Here is a 15322-nt window from a genome sequence, read left to right as displayed (position 1 = left end):
TCATTGGAAAACTGTTGGTTGGTTGAATGAATAAATGGATGAATGATTAATTTACTCTGCACTCATTTCAAAGGGCACAAAAGTTACAACATTGCACAATAAATTTGAGGGAAGACAAAGACCAGGTATTTAATTTTGTAAAGCAGCATGTTAATAGAGTAACATAAGAATGAAGAGAGTGCTGATGTTGTGTTAGGAAGTCTGAATTTGGCACTGCATGGTGTCCTGGCCTTAGGCAGTCCTCTAATGTCCCTGGCCCAGTGTCCTCATCTGTAAAATGGCATGAGGATAAAACGCAGTGATAGATGTGAAATGCTTTGAAAACTAGAGAGTGGATTCTGGTCAGGAGAAAAGAATGGTCAGGGTAGGGACGGGCACAGAACTAGCCACAGCCAGGTTGCTTTGTGGTCAGGTCAAAGTCTGTAGCTTCTACAGGGACCATGAGAAATTTTAGCAAGACGGCCATATAGGTATGATTAGGACCTGATTCTTTTTCTGCCTAGTTCCTGAGCCGATCAGGAACCTCTATGTTTTGGATCACTGTCCCAGTCCTGGCAGGCCCATATGGTTCTGTAGGTGCTCAGTAAACAATCCCCAGGAGAACAGCTGTGGGGCCCAAATATGTTACCAAGAAAAGTTGGTGACCAGCCAGCTAGGAGTTGACCAAAGTCAGTCATGTGTGCTCATCCTCACTCAGCAAATATTTGAGTGCCTGCTAGGATGAGGCTCTAGAGCCTGGGTGGGGACCACATGGTGTCTACTAAGAATTACAAGGAGAGTGATATGGCCTGCCTACAGTTGGGACATGCAGGCCTGTCTCAGTGCCTGGCCTGGCACAAGGCTGCCACTCCCTGCAAACTCTGAACTGACCTGTTACTGTCCCTTAACCATTCCTACTCCAACACCTACCTTGATCCTGGTTGTCCCCTTATGCCTGTGTAGGAGTATGGGCCATGCACAGCTTTGTTGGGTCCAGGAAGTGGGTTGGCAGCGGACCAGGTTACATGGTATGAAATGTGTGCCTCCCCAACAGCAACAGCCCTGTCCTGCCTTGGTGGGCCCTCCAGGTCACTGTGTTATTTCATAGGGCCACCTCAGTAGCCCTGTAAGAGGCATGATACTCTCGCTTTTCGGGTGATAAAAGAGATTCAAATCATCAAGGGATCTACCATGGCCATATGGACAGTCAGTGATGGAACCAGGACTTGAACTCAGAACATTCAGGATTGGGGAAAACTGGAACATGGTGGGGGGAAATTTTATGTATTGTTATTATTTTGACTGATTTCAAAAGTAATACATGTAAAGGCCAGGTACAGTGGCTCACGCCTGTAATCCCAACACTTTGGGAGGCTGAGGTGAGTGGATCACCTGAGGTCAGGAGTTCAAGACCAGCCTGGCCAACATGGCGAAACCCTGTCTCTACTAAAAAATACAAAAATTAGCTGGGTGTGGTTGTGGGCACCCATAAGCCTAGCTACTCAGGAAGCTGAAGCAGGGAGAATTGCATGAACTTGGGAGATAGAGGTTACAGTGAGCCGAGATCACACCACTGCACTCCAGCTTGGGCGACAGAGTGAGACTCGTCTCAAAAAAGAAGCAAAAAAAAAATACATGTAAAAATGTCAGTAATACATGTAAAAATAATAATACATGTAAAAAAAAATACATGTAAAAATGACCTCTACATCCTTACTGATATCAAGATAATCGCTATTAACAGTTGAGTATGTTCTTCTACATTGTACATTCATAGCTCTCTGCATCCTCAAACTCCTGGGCATAAGTGATCCTCCTGCCTTGGCCTCCCAAAGTACTAAGGTTATAGTCATGAGCCACCATGCCTGGCCTAAAGCCATTTTCTAATACCTATATTCATTATTGTAACATATGTAATATACTTCACATTTTATGATTTCCTTTTTAAAAATGTTCTTGTGAAAGTAATACTTGTTTGTTATAAAACATTGAAACAGGGTAAGAATATAATAATTCAATGTCTCCTAGCCCTTATAATCCCAGAAATAACTGTTGATGGTTTAATGTGTATTTTCTAGGCATTTTCTCTGTGTGTGTGTGTGTGTCTGCCTGTCTGTGTATGGATCCACATACATACATACTCATATACATACTTAGTTTTTTTTTTTTTTTTGAGACGGAGTCTCGCTCTGTCCCCCAGGCTGGAGTGTTGTGGCCAGATCTCGGCTCACTGCAAGCTCCGCCTCCCGGGTTCCCGCCATTCTCCTGCCTCAGCCTCCTGAGTAGCTGGGACTACAGGCACCCGCCACCTCGCCCGGCTAGTTTTTTGTATTTTTTAGTAGAGACGGGGTTTCACCGGGTTAGCCAGGATGGTCTCGATCTCCTGACCTCGTGATCCGCCCGTCTCGGCCTCCCAAAGTGCTGGGATTACAGGCTTGAGCCACCGCGCCCGGCCACATACTTAGTTTTTACCCAAATAAGTTTATATACATACTCTTCTACAGCTTAATCTTTTTAAAAAATACCTTTTATTGGAGCTAGCCGCCGTGGCTCACGCCTGTTTTCTCAGCACTTTGGGAGGTTGAGGCAGGAGAATTACTTGAGCCCAGGAGTTTGACTACCGTGGGCAACACAGACCTCGTCTCTACAAAATAATTTAAAAATTAGCTGAGCATGGTGGTGTGCACCTGTAGTCCTTGCTACTTAGGAGGCTGAGGCGGGGGATTGCTTGAGCCCAGGAGGTTGAGGCTGCAGTAAGATGTGATTGCACCACTGCACTCCAGCCTGGGCAACAGAGCGAGACCATCTCAAAAAAAGAAAAAAATATCTTTTATTGTAATTTTCAAACACACACACAGACTATTACAGTGAACCTCCATTCATCACCCAGCTTCAACAGCCAACTTCCTTGTTCTTGTTTCATCTTTTCTCTCTATTTTTATTTTCCCCCCCTGGAGTATTTTAAAGCAAATCCCAAATACTTTATTCCTTCAAAAATATGTATCTCTAGCAGGTCAGGTTTTGTTAAAAAAAAAAAAAAAGATATCATTATCATACCCAACAAAATTAACAGTAATTCCTTTTTATATATATATATATATATATATATATATATATATATATATATATATATATTTTTGAGACAGGGTCTCTCTCACTCTGTCACCCAGGCTGGAGTGCAGCAGCACAGTCACGGCTCACTGCAGCCTCCACCCCCCAGGCCCAAGTGATCCTCCCACCTCAGCCTCCCGACTATCTGGGACTACAGTTGTGTGCCACCACACCAGCTATTTTTGTTTGTTTGTTTGTTTTTTGTTTTTTGTTTTTGAGACAGTCACTATCACTTGGGCTGGAGTGCAGTGGTACAATCTTGGCTCACTACAACTTCCGCCTCGCAAGCTTAAGCAATTCTCCTGCCTCAGCCTCTGGAGTAGCTGGGACCATAGACATGCATCACCACACCCAGTTAATTTTTTTTTTTTTTGTAGAGATAGGGTTTCACCATGTTGCCCAGGCCAGTCTCAAACTGCTGAGCTCAAGCGATCCACCCACCTTGGCCTCCCAAGGTACTGGAATTATAGTCATGAGCCACCATGCCCAGCCAACAATAATTCCTTCATATCGAGTAATACCTAGGCTAAACAGTTTTTGTCAGTCATGTCACCAGTGTCTTTGTACAGTTGGTTTGCTTGAATCTTGTTCCAGTAAGACCCACATACTACAAGTGGTTAGAATATCTCATATCTCAATATATAACCCCAATCCCGTCCATGCTATTTATTTTTTGTAGAACTTTATTATTTGTCCTGTAGAAAGTCCCACATTCTGGATTTGGCTGATTACATCTTCATGGAGTCATTTAATACTTGCACCTATCCTCCATATTTTCTGAAAATGGGTAATTCATTTTATTTATTTATTATTATTAACGAGATGGAGTCTCTCTCTGTCACCCAGGTTGGAGTGCAATGGCACAGTCTCAGTACACTGCAACCTCTGCCTCCCAGGTTCAAGTGATTCTCATGCCTCAGCTTCTCAAGTAGCTGGGATTACAGGTGTGCGCCACCGTGCCCAGCTAATTTTTGTATTTTTAGTAGAGACAGGGTTTCACCATGTTGGCCAGGCTTGTCTTGAACTCCTGACCTCAGGTGATCCACCTGCCTCGGCCTCCCAAAGTGCTGGCATTACAGGCGTGAGCCACCATGCCCGGCTGGTAATTCATTTTAGATGCTTGATTAGTGTCTGAGTTTTAAAGCTAACATGCTGCATTGGTGGTGCTGTGACTTCTGTTGCATCACATCAGGAGGCTGATGTGACTGATCTGACTTTATGGTTGTCTTTCCAAAATCTATATGCATAATTTTTAATGTTTTAAGATTTTTTTTTTTTTTTTAAAGAAACACACATAGGTTGGGTACTTAGGATTGTTGAGCTGGAATAATGAGGAAAGACAATAATGCGGCCCTCAAAACTGGGTTTTATCCTAAGATGAAGAGAGCACATGTAATATGGAGAGGAGGAAGGTCAGGGAGAAGGTCTTGGAGCCGAGGCCAGTGCATGGCAGTGGTGCTGCCAGCAGCCAGCTACCCTTCTGGGACATTATGTAAAATGATGTAACTGAGTGAAAAAGTGGTGGTGAGCTGGCCTCCTCTCCCTGCTCAAGTCACTGAGCTGGTATTGTGGTGAGGGATGCTCATGAGGCCAGAGCTCTGAGTGTGAAGGAAGGAAGCTTTCTGGGTCTGAGAAGGCTGTAACTTTTTGGTCCTTGTCTTCTCATACTCTGGAAGCTGACCTCAGGGCAACCTTCTGGTGTTCCAGTGGTAAGTCCTAAACTTGTGAAGGGGCCGCTTGTTTTGGAGATAATAGTAGGTTAAGATGACCTGGAGAGGCACAGTCTGAGAGCTGGAGGGGGCCACCTAGGACACCAGGGAGTCCAGTGCCTCATTTTACAGATGAGAAAATTATGATCAGTAGAGGGGAAGGGAGGTTCCCAAAACCACCTAGCAAGCTAGAGGCTGAGCCCAGTATCCAGGCCTCCACTTCTCTGACTGTGGTAGCCAGCCAACATTTCCTACTTGGAATTTCTGAGATGATGAGGGTGGCCAGATAAGGCTCCTGACAGATTCTTAATGTGCATCAAGAATTTCTGGGTATTGCTTGGTGTTAGTTTTATCCTCTTTCTTGTTCAACTCCTGGCTGGGTTCTTTGACTTGGAGGTGGTAGTCAACAGTGGTCTGTTTATACCAGCATTTAGTGGCCAGTTTAGTATGTAGTGGTACGGTGCAAACAGGGTGTCCATAAGTCCCAGTCTCAGCCCCATGTTGGTCAGCTAGCTGAGGTAACTGCAGTTTCCTAAAGAAATTGGGCCAGATCAAGATTGTCCAAAACATAGTACGAGTGTGCCAGATGATGTCAGGTGTATGAGGGTAAACTTTTCATTTGTTACTTTTATATTAACCTTTTTACTTATGGTTAAATATTACTGGTTTTCCATTTATAGCAGTGATATAAACCTCTTCTTTAAATGTACTGAGGTTAAAAAGTTGATGTATTTAGATAAAATAAAGGGAATAGTATTCCAATGTGGCAGGAGGAGGATTGAAAAAGATTGCAATATGGAAGACCTTGGACCAGATGATCTTTCTGGTCCTTTTTAGCTTCCTAACCTTTCATAGTTACAGGAGTTTCTTAATATTCTGGCATATGGGCTGGGCGTGGTAGCTCACACCTATAATCCCAGCACTTTGGGAAGCTGAGGCAGGTGGATCAGCTGAGGTCAGGAGTTCAAGACCAGCCTGGCCAACATGGTGAAACCCCATCTCTACTAAAAATACAAAAATTAGCCAGGTGTAGTGGCAGGCGCCTATAATCCCAGCTACTCGGGAGGCTGAGGCAGGAGAATCACTTCAACCCGGGAGGCAGAGGTTGCAGTGAGCCAAGATTGTGCCACTGCAGTCCAGCCTGGGCAACAGAGTGAAATTCCGTCTCTCAAAAGAAGAAAAAAAAAAAAAAATTCTGGCATATGCCAATCACAACCTTCCTGGCTTAACAGATTCACCTGCCAATATAGAGGCTGGACAGCCTGAATATTCCATTTAATTTAGCATATATTTGTCACCTGGGTTGATTATCGTGGGAGAATCTAAAGATGAGTGAGACAAGGTCCGGGTTCCTGTGGAGAACTATCTTGAGGCTGCTCTGTATTTGTGGAGTTTGTGTATCTGTGATACATTCTGGACCATGTTCATGAGAAGTTTCTGGGTCACTGTCCTCTGGGTTGTGCCCTACAACTCTTATCTTCTGCAGCGCTTTGGGAAGTCTGCTCAGGGATTCAGTCATAATCGGCTCTGGATCCAGCTGAGAGAAGACAGGGATGTTGGCATGGAATCTGGGGGGAGAGGGCTGCAGAAATGGGCAGTCAAGAGTTCTCTGCCTTTTAGGATTTCCTTGGGGAGAGTCTTCACTCAGAGCTTCGCTGACAGCCAAGGATGGCAAGCAAGGGGCCCTCGGCCTCTGCATCTCCTGAGAACTCCACTGCAGGGGGCCCCAGTGGGAGCAGCAATGGCGCTGGCGAGAGTGGAGGTCAGGACAGCACTTTCGAGTGCAACATCTGCTTGGACACAGCCAAGGATGCCGTCATCAGCCTGTGTGGCCACCTCTTCTGGTCAGTATCCCTGCTCCCATGCCAGAGAGCACATTGCCATGTTTGGAAAGCCCGTGACCCTGGGTGGTTTGGAGCAGAATGCTTCCTGCTCACGTTGGGAATACACTCAGGCTCAACAGACAGGAGACCTGAGTTCCCATCCCAGCTCTGCTACCAATGAGCTGGGTGACCTTGGGCAAATCCTGTCTCCGCTCTGAGCTCCTTCTCCCCATCTGTAAAGTAATAATACTTACCATTTAGTGAGCACTTACTACCTGCTACTTGGTGTGCTGAGCCTAGAGGTAGTATAGCACAATGGTTGTAAGCAAGGACTGTGGAACTGGGCTTCCTCTTTCTGAAGCTTGACTCTGCCACCTTCCTGTTTGACCTTGGGCAAGGTGCTTACACACATTCTGCCTCATTTTACAGGGTTCTTTGCAAGTATTAAATGCAAGTATTAATGTAAAAGGCTTAGAAGAGCACATAACTTGCAGTAAATAGTATGTGTTAGCTATGACTGTAATTGTTACTATATTTTATGTTTATGTATAGATATATACACACATCAAAATGAAGTGTCAAGGTCGGTGTCTGTTCTAGCCTTGATGGTTACAGGAGCCCTTTCTGGCTCTGAGAACCTAGGTGAAGGTTGAATTTTGTTTTCTTGTTTTTTTTTTTTTTCTTCTTCTTCTTCTTTTTGTCTTGAGATTTTGAGCTGAACCTTGAAAGGTCAATCGAAAAATGCTAGGTAAGGTGAAGGGTGTGTGTGTCCCGCCAAGGCAGGGAGTTTCTAGGGACAGGCGCATGCACTGTTGGACTCATCTGAGACCCTTGAGGCTACTGTATACCTCTCACAGCACTCTGGATGAAGGTCTGGGAGTGTTAGGAAAAATAATGGTTACGGGAGTATCGGGCCAGATTATCAAACCCAGATTCGACTAAAGGGACATAGACGTAATGAATATTTTTGAGCAGAGAAATCATGTGAAGAAAAGGCAATTTAAACAATATTTAAGGAATTTTAAGTTGGCAACAGCATAAAACATCAATTTATTGGTGAACAAATAGAATGGAGCAGAGATTTTTGTTCTTGAGGCTCTTGCCCTAATTACTGTTTTGTTTAAAAGCTGTTGTGATCCGCATTCTCCTAGAAATTCAGGATACTTCAGGGTATCATAAAACCAGGACTTGAAATGATTGACAAAAGTAAGAATTAAAAGACAGGATACCCCTGATTTGATTATATGAATGTATCAAATTATCACATATAACACAAAAAATGTGTACAGCTGTTGTGGCTGGGCTCCGTGGTTCACACCTGTAATCCTAACACTTTGAGAGGCCAACGTAGGAGGATCACTTGAGCCCAGGAGTGCAAGATGAGTCTGAGCAACATAGTAAGGCCCCATCTCTACAAAAAAATTTAAAAACTGGTCAGGCATGGTGGTGGTGCCTGTAGTCCTAGCTACTCGGGAGACTAAGGTGGGAGGAAGGCTTGAGCCCAGGAATTCGACGCTACAGTGAGCTATGATTGTATCACTGCACCCCAGTCTAGGTGACAGAGAGAGACCCTGTCTCTTAGAAATATATATATATTCTGGGCCGGGCACGGTGGCTCACGCCTGTAATCCCAGCACTTTGGGAGGCCAAGGCGGGCAGATCACGAGGTCAGGAGATCCAAGACCATCCTGGCTAACACAGTGAAACCCCGTCTCTACTAAAAATACAAAAAAAAAAAAAAAATTAGCCGGGTGTGGCGATGTGTGCCTGTAGTCCCAGCTGCTGGGGAGACTGAGGCAGGAGGATGGCGTGAACTCAGAAGTGGAGCATGCAGTGAGCCGAGATTGTGCCACTGCACTCCAGTGTGGGTGACAGAGCAAGACTCCATCTCAAAAAAAAAAAATATATATATATATACACACACATATATATTTGGGCTCATGCTTATAATCCCAGCACTTTGGGAGGCTGAGGTGGGCGGATCACTTGAGGTCAAGAGTTTGAGACCAGCCTGGCCAACATGGTGAAACCTCATCTCTACTAAAAATACAAAAATTAGCTGGGTATGGTGGCATGTACCTATAATCCCAGCTACTCAGGAGGCTGAGGCAGGAGAATATCTTGAACCTAGGAAATGGAGGCTGCAGGGAGCTGAGATCACCCCACTGCACTCCAGACTGGGAGACAGGGTAAGACTCCGTCTAAAAAAAATGTGTGTGTGTGTGTGTGTATTTATTAAATTTTATAAGTATAAATTTTAAGATTATAAATTTAAATTGTATAATGTATTATATATATTAACTATATATAACTATATTTATATTTAAATGTACAGCTATTGTGTATCTTTGTGTGTGTGTGTGTGTGGAGACAGCCTTGCTCTGTTGCCCAGGCTGGAGTGCAGTGGTGCAATCTTGGCTCACTTGCAACCTCTGCCTCCCAGGCTCAAGTGGTTCTCCTGCTTCAGCCTCCTGAGAAACTGGGACTACAGGAGTGCACCACCACTCCCGGCTAATTTTCTTTTTGTATTTTTAGTAGAGATGGAGCTTCGCCATGCTGACCAGGCTGGTCTCAAACTCCTCACCTCAAGTGATCCATCCACGTGGACCTCCCAAAGTGCTAGGATTACAGGCGTGAGCCACCATGCCTGGCCCTGTGTCAATTTTTGTTTTTTGAGACAGAGTCTTGCTCTGTCGACAGGCTGGAGTGCAGTGGCACAATCTCAGCTCACTACAATCTCCGCCTCCCAAATTCAAGCAATTCTCCTGCCTCAACCTCCCGAGTAGCTGGGATTACAGGTGCACACCACCACACCCAGCTAATTTTTGCATTTTTAGTAGAGACAGGGTTTCACCATGTTGGCCAGGATGGTCTCGATCTCCTGACTTCGTGATCTGCCCACCTCAGCCTCCCAAAGTGCTGGGATTACAGGTGTGAGCCACCACGCCCACTATCATTTTTTTTTTTTTTTTAAGGCAGAATACCTTTGGAAAGAACACAGACTCTAAAATGAACAGATGCTTCCAGTCTGGATGGTGTGTCCCTGAGCAAATCTGCTAGCTTCCCTGTACTTTGGTTTCGTCACCTGTAAGATGGAGATAATGGCACTGTCTCATTGGTTAATGTGACCATCCAGTGACATTAAGAAATGAAAAGCTATTCAGCCACAGCGTGGCACACAGTACAGTCATGCAGCACATAACGACATTTTGGTCAACAATGGACTATATATACAACAGCGGTCCCACAAGATTTATGATGGACCTGAAAAATTCCTATAATCTAGTGATTTCATAATGTTATAGACTAGTGCATTGCCTTTTCTATGTTAGGTATGTTGGACTTTTTGTTTGTTGTTTTTTTAAGATGGAGTCTCACTCTGTTGCCCAAGAGTGGCAGTGGCATGATCTTGGCTCACTGCAACCTCTGCCTCCCAGGTTCAAACGATTCTTCTGCTTCAGCCCCCCGAGAAGCTGGGATTATACGTATGTGCCACCACACCTGACTAATTTTTGTATTTGTAGTAGAGACAGGGTTTTACCATGTTGGCCAGGCTGGTCTCGAACTCCTGACCTCAGGTGATCCACCCACCTCAGCCTCCCAAACTGCTGGGGTTACAGGCGTGAGCCACCATGCCCAGCCTGGTTTTGGGGTTTTTTTGAGATGGAGTCTCACTGTATCACCAATGCTGGAGTGCAGTGGCACTCCAGATTAAGTAGCATGATCTCAGCTCACTGCAACCTCCACTTCTCAGGTTCAAGTGATTCTCATGCTTCAGCCTCCCATGTTCCTGGGATTACAGGTATGTGCCACCACACATGGCTAGTTTTTGTATTTTTAATAGAGATGGGGTTTCACCATGTTGGCCAGGCTGGTCTCGAACTCCTGACTTCAAATAATCTGCCCACCTTAGCTTCCAAAGTGCTGGGATTACAGACGTGAGCCACCACACCTTGACTCTATGTTAGGTATGTTTAAATACACAAATATTTACCACTCTGTTACAGTTGCCTACGACATTCACATGCTATTCAGGTTTGTAGCTTATTAGCAATAGGCTATACTATGTAGCCTAGGTGTGTAGTAAGCTATTTCATCTAGGTTTGTGTAAGTACACTCTCTGATGCTGCTCACACAATGGTGAAATTGCCTAATGACACATATCTCAGAACTATCCCTGTCTTTCAATGATACATGACTATCTTTGCTTAATAAATGGGAGGAATGGTTCTTATTATAAAGCCTGAACTCTCCCCTGAGGGTCGTTCATTCACCTCCACTTCTCTCCTAGAGCCTTTAAGGGAACTTGCCAGTGGAAATCTGCCATGATTTGGAGTGTTCTCCACTCAGTTTAGAATGACATTGCAACATTAATGTTGGAGTCAGATGTTATGTCCAGGAAGATTGTGTATTTGGTTTGCGAAGCTAAACTGTGGTTCAGGAATTGCAAAAGGAACTCTCCGTTGAGTTCAAAGTGTACTCAGCTAAAGATACTTGGTATGTGAGGTACAGAAGCCATGCCTGCATTTTCCACTGTCCTGGCACATAGTAGGTACACAGTAGATATGTGTTGACTAAATAAATGAGAGAAAGAAATTAAAAATGTGGGCCGGATGCAGTGTCTTATGCCTTTAATCCTAGCACTTTGGGAGGCCGAGGCGGGTGGATCACCTGAGGTCAGGAGTTCGAGACCAGCCTGGCTAACATGGTGAAACCCTGTTTCTACTAAAAATACAAAAAATTAGCTGGGTGTGGTGGCGCATGCCTGTAATCCCAGCTACTCAGGTGGCTGAGACAGGAGAATCCCCTGAACCTGGGAGGCAGAGGTTGCAGTGAGCTGAGTGAACTGCACTCCAGCTTGAGCAACAAGAGCGAAACTCCATCTCAAAAAAAAAAAAAAAGTGGAGTTGATTACTCTTCTTTCAATTCTGTAAATGTCATTTTTTTTGTATGCGGTGTTAGATTATAGAAAGGGCGATGAACTAGAAGTCAGGAGACTTTTTTGTTTTTTTAATCCTGATGCAGTTCATTTTATGTTTCTGAGCTTCAGTTTCCTCATTTGAAAATGGAGAGATTGGACAGCAGCTCTCTAAGCTGAAGGTAGCCCTTTCTGTCAATTGCATCCCCCATCCTTCCCGTTAGTTAAAGATGCTTTTAGAGTAGACCTGACCTTTTAAGCTGTTTCCTGCTAGGAGAGTTCTCAAGGATGAGAATAGCCTGAAGATTTTGTTAAACTGGATCTGGACTACCGGAGAATCCACACATCCCTTGTGAACCCGAGGAGACTATGAACCCACTGAAATTGAGTGTGAAATAGTATGTGGTACATGTGTATGTGAATGCTCCCGTCAATTTTTTTGCACAGGGCGTCCCTAGCTTTTATTGGATTCCTTCAGATGTTATAACCTCTCACAGGTTGATTTGTAGAGAAGCTGGGTCTGTGTGGTCTGAGCCCTGGGGATTTCACATATACTGAGATCTCAGGGGCAGAGACTGGGGTCTTATTTCCATTGTGTTATTTTTTTTTCTGTGATTGTTAGCCCAGTTTTTTCTAATTTCCAATGCCAGTAATCCCTACAGAACCTCGGTGGGCATGCAGTGTTCCATAGTTTACTCCCGTTTTCTCATTCTGCTACTACCACTCCACCCATCAAGTGTTTCTGCTAATGAAAGCATTTTTCTTCCTTTCCCCTTTTCTCCTTCTCCTTGATGACTGGTTGCCCTGGGGACTCTGGCAGTTGGCCGTGTTTACATCAGGTAAGATGCATTTCATTTTACTTTGTCTTTCATCAGCTATGGTTGCACAAGACAGCCCTAGTCTCAGGAGACTACTGTCAGAAGCTGCAATCTGCCCTGCTCGTGGGTTCATTTGCTTACTTACCCCCGAAGCCTCCTTTACATACCTGCCCACTGACAGGCACTTGATGAAATCGGGATGGTCCTAATTCTGCCACAGATGGCCTTTGTGGGTCTCAGTTACTCGTTTATAAATTGGATTGGATTGATAGTATGTTAGTTAGGTCCTTCTTATTTTTGAGATTCTGCTTCTATTAAAACAGTACCTCCTATCATATCAACAGTCCCCAGCCCTTAAAAGTTATGAAAATATTAGGAAGGGGAAAACTTTTTTGGTGTCAACAAAGAGCTTTTGTAAGGAGAGAAAAGTCTATTTTCCCAGCTTTAGCACCTGCTAAAGGCTGGCATTCACAAGTGGCTGTGAATAATCACAGCCAGCTGAATGTCTCCCTGGTTGTCAGCAGTAGAGTACCACACTTGTAGGTGGCCTAGGAATGTAGGGGAGGACAGAAGTTCCAGACTGCTAAAGCTTCAGAATCTGGATGGGAGAAAGAAGGTGGGAACAGGGCTGCACATTCTGTCCCCAGCAGGACCTGGTAGAACATATTGACTGTGAGTTTATGAAGAACACATAACACATTAGTTTTGGAGCTATTAACAGCAAGAGTATGAAATAAAATCATTCAATGCTGCTATCTCCTCAGCCCTGAAGTCCTAGATTCATGTTTATAGAATGTCTATAAAAACACGTTTTGGTGAGGTGTGGTGGCTCACGCCTGTAATTCCAGCACTTAGGGAGGCCGAGGCAGGTGGATCACTTGAGGCAAGGAGTTTGAGAATAGTCTGGCCAACATGGCAAAATCCCGTCTCTACAAAAAATACAAAAATTAGCCGGGCATGGTGGTGCACGCCTATAGTCCCAGCTACTAGGGAGGCTGAGGCATGAGAATTGCTTGAATCTGGGAGGCGGAGGTTGCAATGAGCTGAGATTGCGCCCCTGCACTCCAGCCTGGGTGACAGAGTGAGACTGTTTCGAAAAAAAAAAACAAGCACCAAAAAACCAAAAAAAAAAAAAAAAAAAACATTTTTATCACTTGTTTTTTTAAGAAAATTAATTGTTTTTTGTTTTTTGTTTTTGAGATGGAGTCTTGCTCTGTTGCCCAGGCTGGAGTGCAATGGTGAGATCTTGGCGGGAACCTCTGCCTCCTGGTTTCAAACGATTCTTGTGCCTCAGCTTCCTGGGTAGCTGGGATTCCAGGTGCATGCCACCACACCCAGCTAGTTTTTTTTTGTCTTTTTGACAGGAAAATACAGTTGCTCCTACTGGGAAGGTGGGGATTTAAAGTTTGCTGTACTTATACCAGCAGCCTAGATTGACGCTGGGTATGTCAGACTTGACAGTCCCAGGCTTGACAGCCCCAGGCTTGCAGTTTCCCTCCCCCTGTGTTGCTAGGAGGCCCTAGAGAGAAACAAAGCATGAAGAAGCTTTGTGATTTTTTTTTTTTTTTTTTTTTTGAGACAGAGTCTTGTCACCCAGGCTGGAATGCAGTAGTGCAATCTCGGCTCACTGCAACCTTCACCTCCCGAGTTCAAGTGATTCTCCTGCCTCAGCCTCCCGAGTAGCTGGAACTACAGGCATGCGCCACCACACCTGACTAATTTTTGTATTTTTAGTAGAGATGGGGCTTCACTATGTTGGCCAGGCTGCTCTTGAACTCCTGACCTCAGGTGGTCCACCCACCTCCGCCTCCCAAAGTGCTGGGATTACAGGCATGAGCCACCGCACCCAGCCGGTTATGATGATATTTAAAGGCAATTTTGATTTTATCACTGCTAAGTATTTGTTGAATGCTAGGAGAAGGAACGGGAGTCGGATTCCTTGGGGTGTTCCCTGCTCATGCTGGTGTTTCCCAGTTTGAGGCCTCTGGCCTATGTTGTTATGGCGGCTCTGGCTGATCACTCTGGTGGGTCTTGGGCCATTCATGCATTTTTCGCTCCTATTTGCAGTGGTTGGAGACCAGACCTAACAGACAGGTGTGTCCCGTTTGCAAAGCTGGCATCAGCCGAGACAAAGTCATCCCCCTCTATGGAAGGGGCAGCACTGGGCAACAGGACCCCAGGTGAGGACTTAGGATGCCTCTCCCACCCACTTCTCCCCTTGGACGTGAATTCATTCCCATTCAGCATCCCCTAACCCCACCCTTTACTTAGTACTAGATGATCCCTTGGTTTTGAAGCAGTCTTATCCAGATGAGAGTCAGCTAGGAGGGGAGGGAAGAGAGGGGATCCAAGTTGCCGCTTGCTGGGACCCAGCAGTGAACAGACATCACCATCACAAGTGTACAGAGCACTGTGAAAGAGCACTTCTGCAGCCTGGGAAGCAGGATATGTAGCAGGAGAGGCTCCAGGGAGTAGGGTTGCTGCATCAGAGATGTATGAAGCATTGGGGGAGAGGAAACAGGATCTGGGTGACTTTGTGGAGTTTGGGATTTCTAGAAATGGAGATGTGCATGGGTCCAGCGTTCCACAAACACAAGTACTGAGAACCTTTCATGGTCTGGCATCCCCAAGCTTTCCCAAAGAATCTCTTACCTTCTCCCGCCTACCCTAGCATATGCTGTGTACCCAACATATTAGACTTCTCTTAAAGGGACTTGCTCTTTCACATTTATCAGCCTGTGTATTTGCTCTCTCTTCTGCCTTCTTCCCTCCCCAGTCCTGCTCAAGCTACCCCTCTACCCCCACCTTCTCCTCTAACTTCTACTCATCTCTTATGAGCAGCCCTAAAGTCCCCTCTTCCTTGAAGCGGTCTGTCTTCTCCACATTAGTTGCTCTCACCCAGTTCCCACCGCACTGTCATGTGATTGGCTCTATCCCCGTTGAAACCATGAACACCTCTTGCAT

General features: G+C 45.1%; 1 protein-coding gene across 5 annotated transcripts in view; it reads left to right on the top strand.

Annotated features, from left to right (window-relative positions):
• Positions 1-15322, top strand: part of RNF185 (ring finger protein 185) — a 46729-nt gene that overhangs the window by 20553 nt on the left and 10854 nt on the right. For 4 of the 5 annotated variants that reach the window (XR_005243520.2, XM_007975453.3, XM_038007591.2 and 1 more), the window contains 3 exons: positions 6420-6643; positions 12361-12379; positions 14426-14538. Coding sequence is in view for 4 of the 5 variants with exons in the window: in XM_007975453.3 (XP_007973644.1) it covers positions 6468-6643; positions 12361-12379; positions 14426-14538 (308 nt within the window). In the remaining variant the exon portion in view is untranslated. Of the gene's footprint in view, positions 1-4580; positions 4800-6419; positions 6644-12360; positions 12380-14425; positions 14539-15322 lie in introns of those variants that run through there. The other variant, XM_007975455.3, reaches the window with a different exon arrangement.

The sequence above is a fragment of the Chlorocebus sabaeus genome, chromosome 19 (genome assembly GCF_047675955.1).
Source record: "Chlorocebus sabaeus isolate Y175 chromosome 19, mChlSab1.0.hap1, whole genome shotgun sequence".
NCBI classification, from domain to species: domain Eukaryota; kingdom Metazoa; phylum Chordata; class Mammalia; order Primates; family Cercopithecidae; genus Chlorocebus; species Chlorocebus sabaeus.
This window is presented reverse-complemented; position numbering and strand designations above follow the sequence as displayed.